We start from the raw sequence: 19,783 nt of genomic DNA, 5'->3' as shown, positions 1-19,783 counted from the left end.
ATGTCCCCTCTGCCACCTCCAGTCACTGCCAGGGACATCCTGTGCCCTGATGATGTCACCAGGCCCTGGGAGCCATGGCTGGCTGTAGCTGACAGCACTCAGGCAGGGTTTATTTATTTATTTGTATTTTATTATTTATTTTATTTTTGTCTGCGTTGGGTCTTCACTGCTGTGTGCGGGCTTTCTCTAGTTGCGGTGAGTGGAGGCTACTCTTCACTGTGGTGTGCGGGCTTCTCATTGCAGTGGCTTCTCTTGTTGCGGAGCACGGGCTTTAGGAGCGCGGGCTTCAGTAGTGTGGCACGCGGGCTCAGTAGTTGTGGTGCACAGGCTTTGTTGCTCTGTGGCACGTGGGATTTTCCCGGACCAGGGCTCGAACTCGTGTCCCCTGCATTGGCAGGGGGATTCTTAACCACTGTGCCAGCAGGGAAGCCCCAGGCAGGGTTTAGTTTTAAACTCTCAGGGCTTGGTCAGCTCCTTGCCCCCTCCCCACCCCACCCCACCCTGCCTACCCTGTCTCCCACAGCCCACGCCCCCAGGCCCCTCCTTGAAGGTTGTCTTCACACATGCTCTGCTTACCTGACTGCATCCGCCAGGCTTCTGAGGGCCATGCGGAGCCAGGCCATTGGCCAAGTGTCTCTGATCACCAAATCCAGACCTGCCAAGGTAAACAGATGGGCCCCTGTAGGTAGACCGTGGCCTCCTGTGCCTCCTGAAGTCCAGAGAGGGCAAAGGACTTGCCAGGGTCCCACAGCCAGGGCTGGGGGTCATCAGACAGGCACTGTAGACACCTGGAATCCGTGACTGGGCCTTGGGGTTGTCACCAAGTCTTGATTTGAATTCATTTTTTAAAATTAATTTTTATTGGAGTATAGTTGCTTTACAATATTGTGTTAGTTTCTTGCTGTACAGCAAAGTGAATCAGTCATACGTATACATATACCCACTCTTGAATTTATTTTTAAAAACAGCTTTTTGCCTGCGGGCCTCAAGGCTTTCTTGATGCCGTGCAGCTCAGACCAGCTGCAGAAATAAACGGAGTGCTGGGGCAGCTCCCAGTGGGACCACGGCCCTCACCAACACCCTGGGTAGGGTGTGTCCATCACGGTTGTCACAAACTTACCCTCTCAAGTGACTTTAGACTAAGAACCTGTCAGCACCCTGAGCTTGGAAACTTATGTTGATCAACACCCCTTTTATCAGTGTCATATGCTGGCCTTCTGGAGAAGACTGTGGCTGAAAAACGAGGTTCTGTTGGAAAAATCCATTTGAAAATGACTTGAGCCTTGACTCCTCACCGCTGCTCGGGGAGGCTGGGCAAGGGCTGACGTACAGAGGACAGAAGGAGGTGGGATGCAAACCCAGGCGTGATGGACAGACTCTGAGTCCAAGGCCTCCCCAGAACTCCTCATTCCAGACACCTTGCTCTGGCTGAGCCCCCGTTCTCCCCACACGTCCCTCTCAGGCTTACACGTCTCCTCCCTCCCCAGAAAGAGCCTAGAAGTACAGGCCCTGGGAGGCAGGCAGCCTTCCTTTCTTCCAGGCTCCTTGGATACCTCTAGACAGTGTCTGCCAGCAGCCGCTGGAGGGCAGGCGGGGAGGGGCCGAGGCAGCTGGTGCCTCACAGCACCGCCTGGCACGGGAGGCCCCGCGAGGCTTTGCTGAGAAGACAAATCTGGAGGCTGGACCAGAGGTCACCGCCCAGGGATGTGTCTGCAGCGCCACCTGGTGGTGACAGTGGCGCTCCTGCCACACCAGCCCCGGTCCTGTCATCCTGTCCTTGTGGGTTTGGCAGGCAGTGCCAAGCGCCAGGCAGGCCAGGCACTGAGAATGGGGCTGGGCTGAGAAGATCTGGGGGACAGCACTCCAGGCAGATGGAACGGCAAGTGCAAAGGCTCTGAGATGGGAAGGAGTTGGGCGTGACCCAGGTGGAGCAAAAGGGTCAAAGTGCCAGGGGTGGAGAGGGAGGGGAAGTGGACCAGGTAGACAGCCAGGTCTCAAAGGGCTTTTTAGGCTGCGATGACAAGTTTGGATTTGTTTCTGAGTGTGTTGGGAGCCACGGGATATGAGGGAAATTGAGGGAAATTGAGGCAGCTGTGAGGAGGACAGACTGCAGGGTGAGAACAGGAAATCAGGAGGAGGCTGCCATAACCCAGGGAGGACATATGGTGGCTCGGACACCACGGGGTGGCCTTGGGGGTGGGAGGAAATGGCTGGATTCTAGAACTGACAGGAATTGTGGACGGATTGGATGGGGCTGTGAGATAAAGCAGGTGATCAAGGATGATCCCAAGGCTTTATTCTGAGCACCTGAGGAATGGTGGGGCCCTTCACTTTGAAGGGAAAACTGAGGAGGAGTAGCTATGGGGAGACCAGGAGCCTTTGGGCAGGTCAAGGTGGAGCTGGCAAGGGAGCAGGTGGAGGCATGAGTCTGGAGCCCAGGGGAGAGGATGGGGCTGTAGACACCTGTGGGAGTTGCCGGGGCATGGATGGCACTCCAGGCCTTGAACAGAGTGAATGACCCGGGGAGCAGGGCACCTGCTGACCCTGGGTCCTCTGACATTTAGAGTTCGGGGAGACAGGAGGAGCAGCCATGGAGGGAGGTGAATCTGGAGCCGGGGAGAGAGGGTTTCAAGAAGGCAGGAGTGAGCAACTGGGCCAAACGCTGCTCAGAAGCAGAGAAAGATGAGCTTGAGATCGACCCAGGTTGATGTGGCAACACCAAGGTGGTCATCAGTGTGACCTTGAGAAGGTGGCTTCAGTGGAGGGTGCAAGTCTGAGGGGGGCTGTGAATGTAGGCCTCACTCCTGTGGAGTCTCACGGTGAAGGGAGCAGAAGAATGGTGGTAGCCGGAGGGCAATGGGGGCTCAGGTTATTTCATTTTTAGGATGGAAGATTTTAGAGCATGTTTTGGGCTGATGGAATGATCTTGTGGAGAGGGAGGGACTGATGACATGGGAGAGAGAATCTCAGGGGCAATGTCCTTTCCCAGGCAAGTGGGGATGGGATGGGTGCCCTTGGGAAGGGACTGGGTTACTGGGGGCAGGACACTTCATCCCTAGTAACAGGCAGGAAGGTTGAGAGGGAGGGCCCTGGAGTTGGGCTGCCTGGGTCCAAATCCTGGCTCAACCACTGACAAGATGTGGGATTAGAACAAGTCATTCCTGGGACTCCCCTGGTGGTCCAGTGGTTAAGACTCCATGCTTCCAATGCAGGGGGCTCGGGTTCGATCCCTGGTTGGGGAATTAGGATCCCACATGCTGTGCAGTGTGGCAAAAAAAAAAAAAAAAAAAGTCATTCCTTTTTTCTGAGCCTCAGCTTCCTCATCTGTAAAATACAGGTGGTGATAAGAGTAATAGCTGGCATCTACGGCTGCCTGCTCCATGTCAGGCACTATTCTAAGCATTTCACAAGTTTTAACTCATTGGATCTTCACCTCAAGTGTGAGGGAGGGAGGGGGCCTGGCTGGGGGGCCTGTAGACCCTGGAGGCAGCCAGGGTCTAGAAGGTAGAAGAAGGTGTGGGACCATGCAGGAGGAGCAGCTGGTTCCCAAGAGTGTTGGTGAAGCCTTCCTTGTGGAGGTGACAGCTGACTGGGGCCTAGAGGGATGACTAGGAGTTTGTGAGGCAGAGAAGAGACTGAAGGGAAGGCTGGGCTTGCCCATGCCTGAGGTGTTCCTGAGTCTGAACCTCAGTACTGAGATCCACAAGTCCAGGGCTCTTGGGCAGATGGGGAAATTGAGGCCCACAGCAAGGAGAAGCCCAGCAAGTCTGGTGGGTTGGGCACTGGCTCCTGGCTCAGGACTCTGGCCCCAGCTTTTGGCACCTCCACTTGCTCTAGTCACACCCCTGCAGCCTTGGCAAGCCTCTAGGGTAGGCTCTTAGGGCGATTTGAGCTCGGTCTAGCAGCTTCTCAGAGGCCCGGGGTCAGGGGCATGGCCCAGCCTTGCCACAGACCTGGGTCAAAGCAGTTCTGGACTCAGACCCCAGGAAAACAGCCATGCTCTACGGCCCTGAGTGACCTGGCCCTGCTGACTTCCAGCCCCTTCCGCTCCCCACGATCCCCAACCGCCTGCCCTACAGGGACTTGGAGTCAGCCTGGAATCTAGGTGGGAGTGGATGCCCCCTGCCCAGCTTGGGGACACCTGCAGCCTGGGAGCTGACGGAGCCTGAGCGCCGTGCAGCCCCTGCTCCTGCTCACAATAAAAGGCTCCCGCTCCACGGGGTCCAGGCATCAGCCTGCTTGGTTGGGAGGGTTTGCTGAAGTGAGAAGCTGATGAGAGCGCAGGGAGTGCTGGCTGGGGACTGGGGGCACCCACCTTCAAACCTGTCTCTGATTTCCTCTGCTGCTCAGCCCTATCTCTGGCTGGCAGCTTTCCCGGATTAGGTGCTGACGTCAGGAGCTGCCAGCTGGGCCAGTGTGGCACAGCCGCGGGGGGTGTATGGGGCTGTGTGGTAGTTGGGTACAGTCAAGGAAGGGGGCATGTGTCCAGCTTTGGAGATTTGTCCTCCAGGGAGACGGGTGGGAGGGAGCACTGTGTCAGAGGAGCTGCACTGTGGCAGGCACTTGCACGTTATCTGTGTAGCACGTCCTTGCTGTACAGAGAGGGAAATAGCTCAGGGAGGTGGAGCCACTTGCCTGGGGCCACAGAGCTGCTCCAACCCTGGCTGCATCCCACACCATCCGGTGGACACCCCCGTACCCCTTGCCATGGCTGGCAGCTGCCAGGCCTCGAGGGCTCATCTCTGTGCAGCTCACTACCCTCTGCAGCATTGCCACAACAGCAGCTGCCATGTGGGGAGCACCCACCCTGTGCCAGGTGCCTGTGAGGCTGGTGACCATTCTACAGATAAAAAACCAGAAACCCAGACAGGGGAAGTGACTCGCCCAAGATCACACCCCAAATTGGTGATGGAGGCAGATCTGATCCCAGGACTAATTCCAAGCCTGCGCTCTTACCTGCTACATGCTCGGCAGAGATCTCCCAGCTTTGACATAGTCCAAGCCCACAGCCCCTGTGCTTCCCGTGGCCGCACAAATCTCTGCTGTGAGTGAGAGCATTTGTATGCAGAGCAGAAAACACAGTGGGTTACAACAGTTCATCTCCAGAGAGAAACCTCAAGTTCACAAATCTCAGAGAAGGGCCTCATAGGCCCAGTTGGGTCACATGTTCACTCTTTGACCAATCAACTGTGCCCAGGGCTAGGGTCAGCTAACCATGTAGCAGCCCCTGGAGACCACAAGGTGGCTCAGGGGTGGGGCAGGGCCTGCACAAGGCCTTTGCCTAAAGATTTGACCCCTGGGACAAAGGTTCTGTTTGAGTTACATCTGCCTCCCCAGGCTTCTTGGCATCTTATTCCCAACCTCAGTAACAGGAGGCTGGGGTATCAGGGTTCCATGCACCCTGTGCCCTCTCGTAACTGCTTTCCTGTGCCCATTCATTTCTGGCCAGCTGGTCTGGCCACGTCTGCCTGGGAAACTGAGGTGTATGGATGGAGGTCAGAAGCTGCCTGAGGGGACTTCCCTGGTGGTCCAATGGTAAAGAATCTGCCTTACAATGCAGGGGACATGGGTTTGATCTCTGGGTGGGAAACTGAGATCCCACATGCTGCAGGGCAACTAAGCCCACGTGCCACAACTACTGAGCTCGAGCGCCTCAACTAGAGCCCACATGCCGCAAACTACAGAGCCCATGCGCTCTGGAACCCGTGCGCCACAACTAGAGAAGAGAAAACCCACGCGCCACAACTAGAGAGGAGCCCGCACACCACAACGAAGAGCCCGCATGCCTCAACGAAGATCCTGCGTGCTTCAACTAAGACCCGACGCAGCCATAAATAAATAAACAAATCTTTAAAAAAAAAAAAAAAGCAGCTGCCTGAGGACTTGACTCTGTGCCCAACTTGTGTGGGAGCCTTGGGGGCAAGTCACATCCATTCATCCTCTGGTCTCAGCTTAAATGCCACCCACAGAGAGGTCTTCCCTGACCCCTCCAACATAAACGTTCTCTCCCAGATCCCCAATCTTCTCAGCCACATCACTTACCACAATCCGTCATTCTCCTATTTTTATCCATGTAACGTTTGTCTTTCCAAGCAGATTGTGAAGTCTGGAGGCAGGGCTGACACAAAATAGACATTCAATAAATATTTGCTGAATGAAGTTTCTCTAACCTTTGGTTTCCCCATCTGTACAAGGGGGTAACAACATCCCCCCGTGAAGTTCAAACAAGATAGTGCCTCAAAGCACCCAACCCAGGCCTAGGAATGTGGTAGGTGCCCACGATGCTGGGAGCAGGGATGGGGGGGAGGCTGAGCTGGAAGGCTCTGTAAGCTGTCAGGAATGGAAAGATCCAAGGGTACAGTTGGTGAAAAGATGGAGTGTGTGACACTGCCCTGAGCCCAAGGTCAAGAACCGTCTAGGAATTTGAATTTGAAAAGTTGAAACCCACCCTGGGTTTGAATTTTAGCCCTGCTGCTTTGGTTTGGGGCATATCACTTTGCTTTTCTGAGCTTCAATGTTTATTGTAAAATGGCCATTTTAAAAAGTCCACCTTGGGACTTCCCTGGTGGCGCAGTGGTTAAGAATCCGCCTGCCAATGCAGGGGACACGGGTTTGAGCCCTGGTCTGGGAAGATCCCACATGCCGTGGAGCAACTAAGCCCATGTGCCACAACTACTAAGCCTGCACTCTAGAGCCCGCGAGCCACAACTACTGAGCCCGTGCTGAAACTACTGAAGCCCGCGTGCCTAGAGCCCGTGCTTCACAAGAAAAGCCACAGCAATAAGAATCTGCAACTAGAGAAAGCCTGCGCGTAGCAACGAAGACCAAACACAGCCAAAGAAAAATAAAAAATAAAAAGTCCACCTTGCCAGCCCATCTCCAAACTCCAAATGCATGTTTTTCCCCTTAGAAACAAAATAGTTCCTGGTCCCTCAAACCACAGGAACCCTGAGCATTAACAACATGCAGCACGGGAAGCAGAAGAGAACAGCCACGGTTGTCCACAGGCAGCTCTGGGCCTCACTGAGGAAGCAGGCAGCACCAGCTCCGCGCATGCACACACAGAGCGAGCGGAAGCAGCGTGAAGAGTGGGTGGAGACTCGGGAAGGCGGTGGAATTTGCAGCAGGCTCTGCCAAGGGTGGGACACCCTATTCTGTGCCCACCCCAGGAGCCTGGGCCTGTCCTGAGTAGGGGTCTTGGGGATGCCAATGCTGAGCAAATCAAGACGGTTTTGGTGCTGAGCAAATAGCTGCACCCTTGTGTATAACCTTGTCTAAACTTCCCTGACCAGGGATCCCAGGGATCGAACACACACCCCCTGCAGCGGGAGCATGGAGTCTTAACCACTGGACTGCCAGGGAAGTCCATACACTTGTCTTTTTTTATATATATATAAATTTATTTTATTTATTTAGTTTTGGCTGCGTGGGGTCTTCGTTGCTGCGTGCAGGCTCTCTCTAGTTTTGGCGAGCAGGGGCTATTCTTCATTGTGGTGCACGGGCTTCTCACTGCAGTGGCTTCTCTTGTTGTGGAGCATGGCCTCTAGGCACGTGGGCTTCAGTAGTTGCGGCACGTGGGCTCAGTAGTTGTGGCTCGCGGGCTCCAGAGCGCAGGCTCAGTAGTTGTGGCTCGTGGGCTCCAGAGCGCAGGCTCAGTAGTTGTGGTGCACAGGCTTAGCTGCTCCGCGGCACGTGGGATCTTCCTGGACCAGGGCTCGAACCCGTGTCCCCTGCACTGGCAGGCGGATTCTTAACCACTGTGCCACCAGGGAAGCCCCGTAACCTTGTCTTAATTGTGATGGTCTCATGGCTGTAGACAAAATTTGGCAAAAGGAAAAAAGGAAAACCTCTAGAATCCCACCACCAGCCCCTTTTCCACGTTACCACTGAGGGTTCCCTGTTTCGGGACACTTTTCATGAGCAGTTCCCTGTATTTCTACCAGCTGTGCAGCACTTTTATTTGTTCTAACTGCTTGGGGCCCGATACCTGTCCTTCCTGAGTAAACTGTGAGGTTAGGGGGCAGAAATTACTTCTAGCTGACAGACGAGGAAACTGAGGCACAGTGGGGTTAGGTGACTTGGCCTTGAAGTGGGGAGGAGGACAGAAAAGACAGCCCCACAATTCTCATCTCAAAATATTTAATTTCGTTTGAAAAGGATACATTCCCCGCTTCCCTCCCGCCACATCACTCCGGCCCACCGGCAGCGGCACACTCGCACGCACACACGCACATAAGGCCAGTGGGCTACGCTCTGCCTCTGCCCTCACTGGCTGGGAAGAAGGGTTTGCGCCTTGCCTCCTTCCCCAGCAAAGGTAAAGGAGAGAGGCCTGCTGGAATGCCAGCTCCCAGGGGAGGACGCAGAGCCCCACACACTCTGTCACATCACATGCACTTAGAAAAATAAAACCAAGTGGTGTTCTGGCATCCCCAACACTGTAAAACAGCAATATCCACCTGGAAGTCATCTTTGCCATTTTCTAGAAAAATTTATTGCACTTAATTAACAGATGTTAAAGGAGCTCTGGGGTGGGGCTTTGCCATGAAAACCAGGGGCTTTCAGCCCTTTGCTCCCAGGGCCCTGGATGGAGAGCTGCACAGCATGAAGGGGCCCTTCTCTGCCGGCCCCCATGGCTGCCACCCCACCTCAAGCAGGAGCTGCCTGCCAGGGCCACAGCAGGTCCCCTCACCAGGGTGATGCTTACCGAGTCAAGGTTCACTACTATGTGCCTTCCGCAACCTCAGGACCCAGACAGGCAAACCCTTTCCTTTGGCCAAGGGTAAGAGTGACCCAGGTCCTCCACAAGGCTGCTGGCCATTGTGAAAGCTCTCTCTCTCTCTCTAAATATATATATTTCTCTATCTAGATATACATTTATTTTATGCATATTCTTGCAACATTCTAGCTGATTCATTCATGATTTGTCTGTTCTGAGGTTGCAATGAGGCTGAAGACAGGGTGTTTAGGTAGGGATGACGCTTCCCAGCCCACTGCAAGCCCACAGAAAGCCATTTACATTGGCGTCTCTAGTCTCCAGTGCTTTTTAGAGGATGTCAAAGATCTGAGCATAGGTGCCTCAGTCTTTGGCTGTCAGCCCCAAGACAGAGAGGGTCCAGCGGGGAGTCAAGGGGACTCCCAACTCCACAATGGAAACTGAGTAGGCACCACCCTCTCCTCCTGCAAGGACTTGATCCTTAAGCCTGGGAAGAAGACATGCTTACCTGAGCACCCCTTTCCCCAAAATGTCAACCTCCACGGACATCTCCTCCCTGTCCCTGCCAGGCTCCTGGCTCAAAGGGGCCCTTCTAAAAGAAGCCAGCACCACACTCTTCCCAAGTAAGGAGAGAACCAGACACCCACTGGCTGGTGGGGGGGGGGGGAGGGGTAGAAGGAGAGGGCACTACACAGGCAGAAGGCGGGACAAAGAGAAGAGACATCAGGCCGTCATCTCACCCGCTGGGGTTGGAAAGTGGACGCCACCCGGAGACTAAATGTCCATCCCTTAGGGGAAAAAACTGAAAGAAACACAAACCATACACTTCTGGCCAAAGAAAATGAAGAGCTTTTAAGCTGGTGGCTCTTCTACCAATAACAAAATGAGAAGAGCCCTCTTGGTGGGTGGCCAGACCAGAGGGAGACTGCCCGGGCGGGCGAGCTGCCCAGGGCAGGACACTGACATGCCGGATGCAACTGCCCTGTTGTGGTTACAATAGAGTGAAAAGTGTGAACATGGTTTTCATAAAACCACAAAGTAAAATTCAGGGGCCTGCAGGGAGGGCGCTGACATCCCTTGGCCTCAGGGACCCTTGTCAAGTCGCCTGGAGAGACGGGTGTGCAGGTCCCTGGAGGGCCGTGGCGTTCCCCTGGGGTGTGGTCCACGGCCAGTGGATGGCTTCCCCTGCTCTTAACATCTGTTATGGAAAGTCTTTAGGGGTCAAGGCCCAGGACTCCGAGCCACCACTTTAAATAAAGCCAGTGGTGAATGTGACAAAGTGTGCCCGTCACCTCTGACCCCTCCTTACCACAGGCTGCCTGCCCTGAGCAAATAAATACACCCATCTCTGGGTGCCCCAGCTGACCGCAGTGAGCAAACGCTTCCACGGATCTCCTTAATTAATCTTTCGGGCAGAGCCAAAGGACGAGTCCAGCTGGACACAAGAGAAAGGAGCAGCTGGAAGGTGGGCCCCTCCGCACCACACCACAGCCAGGCTTGCATGGGTGGCTGTCTCCTGGGACCCAGATCGAGGGGACTCTAGCCTATGTAAATGTCCCCAGAGCCCGCTGTTCCAAAAGAGTTGTGCTGCGACCAGGGGACCAGGTGTCCTGCCTGGTGACGCCCTCCAGGCCGCTCGCACGGGGTGGATCCTGAAGCCAGAAATGGGAAGCCCTCTTCTGCTTTTCAGAGACAGCGGACTCAGGCCTGGCCCGCATGGGAAAGCAGATCAAGAACGAGCGGGAGCTTCACGAGAAACATGCCCCAGCTCCCCGCCTACAGCGTGAGGGGCTGTGGAGACCGGTTTTCTGAACACCACGCAGAAGGTGCATCCCAGCTCCAGGAAGTTAAGCTTCCTAGACGAGGAGGCTCTTTCTTTTAAATCCAAGATCTGAGCTTGGTCACTGGATGACAAGAAACAGCAGGCCCAGAGGCCCAGTCTGGTGGGACAAATTTGACTCAGGCGGCCTCCACAAGTGACCTGGAGAAGAGGAGATATGCACGGCGACCAAAGCTCAGAGACCACCACCCTGGGAGTCTCTCCCCAACGGCGGATGGAACGCAGAGGGAACCCCTCCCCAGGGCCTCCTCCTTCCAGGCCTCGGAGCCACAGAGAAAAGGGGTGAGGGAGCCACGAATGGTTGGGTGCACTTCTGTTGCAGGCCCAGACGCAAAGCCCGTCCCAGGCTATGCAGACACCCAGCTGCTGCAGCCTGGCACCCACGTGGACACTACAGAGGAGCTGGCATGTCTTTTTACCTTTGAGGAAGATGGGAACGGATGTTTTTCTCTAAGACTTTCTGGGGAGGACAACAGACCCTCCCTGCCTGGAAATGCGCCCTGCTACCTGAGAAGATGTAAGGGCGACAGCCATCATGACTCATTCTGCAGAGACAGGCCTGGACGGCCCAGGCTGGAGAAGCAGGGAGAGTCAGGGAAGCCTGGGTACCCTGGAAAAGAAGAGCCCATGCTCCAGAGGTCCCCTTCCGGTCCAACTGAGACAGCCAAGAACAGAGACTAAGGCTGATTCACCACCTCGTAGATTCTCTCGCATCCCGCCAGGGAGGAGGCTGGCCCCCAGGGAAGTCGCCGTGCTGGCCATGTGATAATGAAGCTTGAACGTGAAGGCTCCTGGGGCAGGTGCACCGCCATGCGCCCACGACGAGTCATAAGTCTCCACGCAGGGGTGGGTTTCAGGGGTCCCAGGCAGAGGTCTGAGGTGAGGCAGCGTGCCCGGGCGGGGGCACAGGTTACAAGGGCCCGTACTTGGTCTCGTACTTGGACACGATGGTCTTGCACTTGCCCACCTCCTTGCGCAGCTCTGCCACCTCCGTCCGCAGGGCTGTGTTCTCCTTCTCCAGGAAGGCCGCCCTGATGGTGATCTGGTTCTCCTTCAGGCGCCGGGCGTCCCGGGACCGCTTGGCCGCCACGTTGTTCTTCTTGCGTCTCGTCCAGTACTTTTCGTCCTGTCGGGAAGGGTCCTCTGTGGGTCTCTCCTCTTTCCCATGAGGGAACCCAACCTTCCCCTCCTGCCAGCACTTCACACACCTGATTCCTCTTATAACCCATGTGGTCCAGCCAGAATGAGAGCTGGGACCCCGGGGAAGGAGCTGCATGTGCCCGGGACACCGAGGGGCCCCGCACTTCCCCAGGGAGGCGGGATGAGAATGCAAGCCTTTGGTGGGATCCGTGGTGGAAGGAAGGGCGCTCCACCTACTGGTGGCCTGCTCTGTGCTGCTCCAACATAAAGCACTGCCTATACTCTTGCCTCACTTAGGCACTCTGGCTGTGGCTAAGGGTGGGCACTCTGAGTGCAGTCCCCTGAGTTCACATCTTGGTTCTGCCACTTTCTAGCAGTGGAACCGTGCGAGTTCCTTAAACTCTCAATGTCTCGTGCCCCTCATCTTTACAACAGGGGATAATTACAGTAATTACCTCATAGAGTTGCTTGAGGATAAAATGAGTTAATATGTACAAGGTGCTTGGCTTACAGTAAGGACCACATAAAGGTTTACCATATTTATTGTTATTATTATTAAAGCCTCAGAAACATCTCAAGAGGCAGGTATGGTTATTCCTATTTTACAGATGAGGAACCTGAGGTCTGCCTGACTCCAAAGCTTATAAGAAAAGTCCTTCTTACGAGTTTTTCATCAGAGGGAAGAGAAAAACTGCAAAATCCTCCTCTCTCTCCCCCCTCCCAGTTCCTACAAAACCACCAGCTTGAAGGCTGCTTGCTAATCCCTGGGATGGCAATATACAACTATCCTCTGTCCTTCAAAGTGAGGGCTTGTTCAACCCCAGTTTCTGTGGCCTAGTGAGCTCTTGCCCGAAGGCTGGGTTGAAGCCAGGGAAGTGAGAGCATCAGCACAGCTGGCTGCCAGAAAGGAAAGAGAGAAGCTGCAGGGAGTCATGCTGGGGCCAAATGCCACCCAACTCCCTTTCTTTCTCTCAACTGCTACAGGGAGTCATGCTGGGGCGAAATGCCACCCAACTCCCTTTCTTTCTCTCAACTGCTGCAGGATGTGGCTCTAAGCTCTGAACTCATGCCTTTCTAAACGCGTCCACAAGGAGGGAGGGTCCTCTAGATGAAATCGAATGTGAAGAAGCACAGCCCCTTGGCTCCTGAACCAACACTGTACCTTCACTATAGTGGATATACCAGGTTACCTTCTGTTCATCGGGGACAAAGACCTTCTTGGCCTTTTTGATCATGGGCTGGGGCTTCAGGTCCTCCTCTGCAAACTTGTGCTTCCGAGGGTTGAACAGCTCCCCGCCCGGCACACTGGAGAGGACCAGGTCGGCAGGGTCGGGATTGAAGTTCACATCCACCTCCACGCAGTTGGGGTCGATGGGACTGGGTGTCTCCCTCTCCTTTTCCAGGGAGGATTCTGAAAGACACAGAGGCAGGTGGTCCTGAAACAGTCTAGACTCACTGGACAGCCAAGACTCACGTCACACACCCAGACACCTGCTTGAATCTCAAGGCTGCACAAGCCATTGCCGCTTGGAGGGAAGAAAAACTACAACAGCACCAGCCCCCAAGCCAGATTGGCATATGTGATTCAATTCAACAACACAAACATGGAAAGAATTCTTCCCTTTAGGAATAAAATGCTCAAAAGGAAACAGAGGCCCTCGAAAAAGACAAAATTTTCCGATTGTTATTTTCCCCCCAGAAATGTTAAGCAAAACATTAAATCATCATACCCCCTTAACTTCCTGTGGTTTCAAGTTCTCAAGTAATGAGAAACAGCTGAATCTCACCAGGAACTGTAAAGGGTTAGGGACACAAACTGAGTAACGAAATGGCTTCCATTTCTGAATCCCCTGAGACGAATCAGTGGCTGTGCTCATTTAGTCTTGTAACAACTCTGAAAGGGAGATGGGTGTTAACCTTATTTTACAGATGAGGAAACTAAGGCTCAAAGAAATGACATGGTTTTCCCAGGAACACATGGATGGTAAATGACTGAATTAAAATTTAAGTCTGGGTCTGGCTGACTCTGAATCCTTGTTCTCCGCCCTACCTGGCTGTGGCTTTATAGTGGACATTGGATTTAAGGAACTTTCAGAATTCAAAGGTTATGTGTTAGGGAGAATCCCCTGGCGGTCCAGTGGTTGGGACTCCGCGCTTCCATTGCATGGGGCGCGGGTTCGATCCCTGGTCGGGGAACTAAGATCCCACAAGCTGTGCAGAGCGGCCAAAACAAACACAAAAAAACCTGTTCAAAGGTTATGTGTTATTAGAGATAATTTATTTAAAAAATCTACACCTTTGGCCTACTTGTTCAATGCTACTGATAGGAGTATACGAAATAATTCTTCAGTCTACAGACACTTACTGAACACCTACTATATGCCAGGAACTGTCCTGCCAAAGACAAAGCAGTGAACAAAACAAGTAAAAATCCTTGCCTTCATGGAATGTTATTCTAGTGCAGAAGGCCAACATTACACAAGATAAATTACAAATATCTATATAAAACTGTTAGATGCCACGTGGATATTTGGGAGGAGAACATTTCAGAAAGAGTGAACACCAGGTGCATGGTCTGTGCACAGGCAAGCACTGGGATAGTCAAGGAAAAGCAAAGGAGACCAATGTGGCTGCAGCGAGTGAATGAGAGGCAGGAGTAACCGGAAAGGCCCGGGACAGAAAACATGGGGCCTTTAATCCCAATAAAGCAGTGGTTCTCAATAGGGGACGATTTTGTTCTGCAGGGGATATGTGGCCATGTTAGGATGGGGGGTATGTTCTACTGGCATCTAGTGGGTAGAAGCCAAGGATGCTGCTAAACATCCCATAGTGCACAGGACGGTCCCTCCCCAGCCCCAACAAAAAAATTATCTGGTCCAAATGTCAATAGGGCCACTGATTTTGACTTTCACCCTGAGTTGAAAGAAGTCATTGGAGGGTTCTGAGCAGAGGTGTGACACGATCAGACTTAGGTTTTAACTGGATCATGCATATAAACTAATTGTATCCTATCAAAGGGGTTAATTACAAACAAGGCTGAGTGTCAGAGGAGTGAATGACCAGGGACCAATGCGGGAACTATAGGAATAAACGACAAACAGTCAAGGCACCCAAGGCTGGCAACTAGACCTCCCCTGTCCTGCTGGTGGAAGTATAAATGGCTACAGCCATTTTGTACACTATTTGGCAACATCTACAAATGCTGATCGGGTACATGTCTGATGACCCAGCTGCTCTATTCCTTGGTAAATGCCCAACAGAAATGCACACAGGTATTTACCAAAGACTCACACGCAAATGTTCATGACAGTGCTATGCAGAATCCCAAACTAGAAACATCTCATGTGCCCATCAGCTGAAGAGTGGATAAACTGTGGTGTAGTCATACAATACAACAATGGAATACCATTCACCAATGAAAATGAACGAAGTTCTGCTACAGGCAACAACACGGATGATTTTCACAAATGGAGTTGAGGAAAGAAGCTAGACACAAAAGAATACGTACTACTTATGTCTTTTCTACAGAAGGAACTGAAAAACGAACTCTTTCATTTCTACCATGTGTACAACTCTTACTTCATCTGTATTGTGGCTTTCCTCTCTGTCACAGGAATTTTCCATAAGTATGTTCTGTAAATCTATTTTGTTAGTTACTGATGCCCACATGATTTATATGTTACTATAAGGCTAGTTATAGGAAGCTATAAATGTGAGAGTATAAATGTAATTAACTTATGATTGTTTAAAAAAAGGAGAGAACATAATATACAGTTCCATTTATAGAACATTCGACTATAAGCAAAGTGAATCTTTGGTGATGGAAATAAGGATAGTGATTACCTCTGGGGAGTAAGGATCGAGAGGGGTCCCAAGCCGCTTTGGGGATTCCAACAGTGTTCTCTATCCTGATCTGGGTGGTAGTTACACAGGTGGGTTCACCCTGTGAAGATTCACTGAGTGGTGTACTTATGATACTGGCGCTTCTGGATGCCATACTTCATTAAGAAGGTTTACTTAAAAACAAAATCAAAGGCAAATGCCACCTAGGTAGTCTAAGGTGCAAGAAGAGGGCTCATTTCCAGCTCTGTCCCCTACCCACACATGGAACCAGCCTTGCAGGACAACCTGACCAGCACAAAAATGAGCTGCCTTTAGGGACCTCCCTGGTGGCGCAGTGGTTAAGAATCCACCTGCCAATGCAGGGGACACGGGTTCGATCCCTGGTCTGGGAAGATCGCATATACTGCGAAGCAACTAAGCCCTTGCGGCACAACTACTGAGCCTGTGCTCGAGAGCCCGCAAGCCACAACTACTGTGCTTGCGTGCTGCAACTACTGAAGCCTGTGCACCTAGAGCCTGTGCTCCGCAACAAGAGAAGCCCCTGCTCGCTGCAACTAGAGAAAGCCCATGTGCAAAGATCCAATGCAGCCAAAAATAAAAAAAAATAATAAAATAAATAAATTTAAAAAAAAATGCGCTGCCTTCAAACAAAAATTTGGCCTGGAATCAGCTGAAGCCTCTCAAGCTGAACAGTTTACAGGAAAGAAATGAGGGGCAGAGGAACATGTTAAAAGGCAGTACAGGGATATAGTCAGAAAAATCTAGCATGTGCAATACTTTACAGGACAAACAATTCAGCTTCTTCAAATAAATTGCAAAGAAATAAAAAGGAGAGAGGACCCCATAGATTACAAGAGATTTAAGAAACATAACTAACTGAAACATGTGGGTCTTGTTTGGCTCCTGATTCAAATGAACTGTAAAGCAATAACATTTATGAGACATTTTGGAAATTTGAATGCTGATGGATTTATTATCAATTTCAGATGTTAAATTGGTATTTTTGTTCTGTTTTTTAAAAGAGCTCTTAGAGTTTATATATATATTGAAATATTTATCGATGAAATGATATAATACCTAGGATTTGAATGAAAATAATCAGGTTAAGGGAATGGAAGAGGTTATAGAAAACAAGGTAGATTACAAGTTAATTATTATAGAAGCTGAGTGATGGTTACTGAAGGTTCATTATAGCAGCCCTTTACTTTTGTATTTGACGTTTTTCCAAAATAAAAAGAAAAAAATATTGAGCATGACAATTCCTTGGGTGCAGGTTCCCTGGGTTCCACACCAGTTCCTGGGGTCTTTCCTGGGAGACATCAGCCTATACGCCTCAAACTGAGCCTGCAGAAAGCTTTGCAGAGCCCCTGAAACAGGGGCCATGCCTCCTCTGGTGGGTTCGTGACCCAGGGGCATGAAAACCAACCAATTGATCTCCAGAGGTAAAACAGAAAAAGGACGAGAGGATGAGGGAGGAATCCCAAAGACGGCATCTGTCCTGGCAGCAGAAATGCCTTCTTCATGCCAGTGCCTGAGCAGTACCTGGCTAAACAGCCAAACATCCCGGGTTCAGTGTTGCCTCCACTTCCTACCAGCTGTGTTACCTTGAGCAAGTTACCTAACTTCTCAGTCTCCTCACCTATAACATAAGAATAATAGTATCAATCTCATAAGGAGGTTTTTGTGAGAACTATGTGTTAATGCCTGGCACAGAGTTAAGTGCTAAACATTATAAATGTTAGCTGTTGTTGTTGTTATTATTACTGTCGCCTGAGCTTCCTAATCATCTGTGGCAAGGTGCGTGTGCGGGTAAAGAGCAGCTCTGAGGAAAGGCAGAATGGCTTTCTATCCCGCGAAGCCTCTGGCTGGCAGGGCTCGCTCCACCGGGCTGACCACCTGTGGCAAACAACCAACAGAAAGGCTCCGGCTGCTGCCGAGGGCGCTGCTGTTTTCATGTCCAGCCTCGGGGGACTGTGCTGAAGGGTGAGGAGCAGAGGGTTTCTGCCCCCTGTAGGCCCACTGGGACCTCCCCTGAGAGGAGGGGCTCACTAGGTGCGTGGACACAAGCAGCCCTCAGTGGGAAGCAGATTTCCTCGGATGCGGCAGGTAGCCCTGCCCAAAGGCCCATCACCAACCTGTGCTAGACACGGTTTCCGAGGGCTGAAAGACAGCGGTGGAGGAGGATGGCGGGGACGCCGTGGAGGAGCTGGCCGACTCCTTCCCTTCCAGCTCAGCCACAGGCAGCAGCAGGTTCTGGGCCAGGTGGGTGGGGCTGGCAGGGATGCCATTCTCCAGCAGGAACTCATCCAGGTCCATGTACTCCAGGTGGAAAGACTCGCCATCATATGGGATGGTCTTGTCCCAGATGGGTGGCATGAGGGAGGCAGAGACGGCCATGGTGCTGGCTGCTGCAGCCTCGTCTTCCTCCAGCTTTTCCTTCCCCTTTTCCTTATCTGCAGACACAAAATCTGTGATGAGACATCACTCAAGAGGGTAACTCAATCCCAGGAGGCGAGCAGTGAGCCTCACAGGGTGGACCCACCTCTCTTGGAGTCCTGATCCATCCATGGATTTCAAGAGCCCACTCTATTCTCCAGTTATAACCTGGTGCTTGAACCAGGAGCACTGGTCTCCTTTAGAGGTGGCAGCAGACCCTCATCCATGCCTGGGTTTCCTAGGATGCTCTCCATAAGCTCTGAGGCCTGATGTATCCCCAGGGTTAATTCAGAATGGGCTGTGGGATTAGCATCTGCCGGAGAGAGGCTACAGGGAGGAAATGGAGTTTCTGACCCTTCCTGATATCTTAGGAAAGGGCTGATTCCTCAGGCCAAGAACTTTTGTGTTCTCCTGTCCTGTCCCCTCCAGCTGCGCGTCTCCACAGCAACCCAGCCCGGGGCTTGAATCCCAGCTCTGCCACCCACTGCAATGATGTGTGACTTTAGCTACGTTACTCAACCTCTCCCAGCCTCAGTGTCCTCCACTGTAAATAAGGATAAAGCTGCCTCTTTGGTGAAGATCAGAGGTAACATCTGAAAGCGTCTTGTAGAGCTCCTGGCACACAGCAGGCATTCATTATTACCCTGAGCTTGTTCAGGGCAGGGATTGTGTCTGATTCATTTCTAGATCTCAGGGACCAATACAGGAGCAGGCAGACAGTGAGCCACAGGAAGATGTGTATAATGAATGAAGAAGGCTGGGTTTGTAAACAGACTCCCTTCGGGTTTCTTAAAAAGAGAGGGCCTGGAGCTGTCTTTTCAGGACCTTTTTCAGAGCAACCATTTCAAGAGACTTCTATCCCTGAATAAGCAGAGAAGACTTAAGGCAGGTTTTCTGGGAGGGAAGAGAGGGGCGGAGCTGTAGAAGAAAGCTTGCTCCCATTCAAAGCAAAACTACTCAATCAGTGGGGACGGGATCCCACCTAATTGTTTCAGCCCAAAAGTTATACACGTGGATTGGATATCCAAGAAAGGGTAAATTAAGAAAAAAAGACAATAGAAAAATGTGACAAGGTTGGAAGGAAATCAAAGTGACAGGGAGGCTAATCAGGGAAGTCAGAGATAAAATCATGACAAGTTCATAATGGGTTTTCAAATTGAGGGAGACAACTTTGTATTCTGGATTCTGAAATGAAAAAGAGAAATCAAATATGATTATGTTGGAAGTGAACCAGTCATGCACGGACTCCTAGACCACAGACAGCCAAAAAGCAGCCTGTTGGTCCAATAAAAATGGACACACCCAGTGAGTTAAGAAGGTGGAGGTTTTGACAAACAGAATTTGGTCATGGCTTCTAATACAAATTAACTCGAATTCTTGCAACTGCCTTCTGTACCAGGCATTGGTTTAAAACCAAATGGGAAGTAAGAAAGCCAAGCTTTGGTGGGCTAGGTGGGCCAGATGGCCTCCCTGGTCTCCTTCCTTGGGATACTGACTCTACATTCTGTTCAGAAATGACTGAGATCCATGTTGGGCGGGGTCATGGGGATCAAAGGAGGCAGGAGAAAGAAGGAGACAGAAAAACAGCCCTACTAAAAGGACGAGTAACACTAAGTTCCAGGTTTTGTCTGGCCTAAGCAATTAAGCATATTTTTAATCAGTGTTTTTATAAGATGGAGGTTTAATTGTAAGAGATGATACAGGACTAGGCCCCTCACTCAGGCCAGAGGGATTGACATCATCAGTGGTTGCCAGCGATACAGTAAAGAGCACGTAAGGGCTAGCTACGTGACCCTGAGGAAGCATCCTCA

At 51.7% G+C, this 19,783-nt stretch overlaps 1 protein-coding gene across 20 annotated transcripts in view; it reads right to left on the bottom strand.

Moving 5' to 3' along the window:
* TEF (TEF transcription factor, PAR bZIP family member) overlaps positions 1–19,783 on the bottom strand; it is a 44,312-nt gene that overhangs the window by 13,248 nt on the left and 11,281 nt on the right. For 7 of the 20 annotated variants that reach the window (XM_059937058.1, XM_059937064.1, XM_059937062.1 and 4 more), the window contains 4 exons: positions 17,672–17,989; positions 12,884–13,104; positions 6,043–6,118; positions 577–655 (listed from right to left, as the gene is read on the bottom strand). In XM_059937058.1, the coding sequence (XP_059793041.1) occupies positions 577–655; positions 6,043–6,118; positions 12,884–13,104; positions 17,672–17,989 (694 nt within the window). Of the gene's footprint in view, positions 1–187; positions 413–576; positions 656–877; positions 3,258–4,086; positions 4,593–4,956; positions 5,043–6,042; positions 6,119–8,122; positions 11,680–12,883; positions 13,105–17,671; positions 18,005–18,078; positions 19,762–19,783 lie in introns of those variants that run through there. The other 13 variants (XM_059937069.1, XM_059937067.1, XM_059937066.1 and 10 more) reach the window with 10 other exon arrangements.

This window comes from Balaenoptera ricei, chromosome 10 (genome assembly GCF_028023285.1).
Source record: "Balaenoptera ricei isolate mBalRic1 chromosome 10, mBalRic1.hap2, whole genome shotgun sequence".
Taxonomy (NCBI): domain Eukaryota; kingdom Metazoa; phylum Chordata; class Mammalia; order Artiodactyla; family Balaenopteridae; genus Balaenoptera; species Balaenoptera ricei.
The sequence above is the reverse complement of the archived record's forward strand: the minus strand, read 5'-3'. Positions and strand labels throughout refer to the sequence as shown.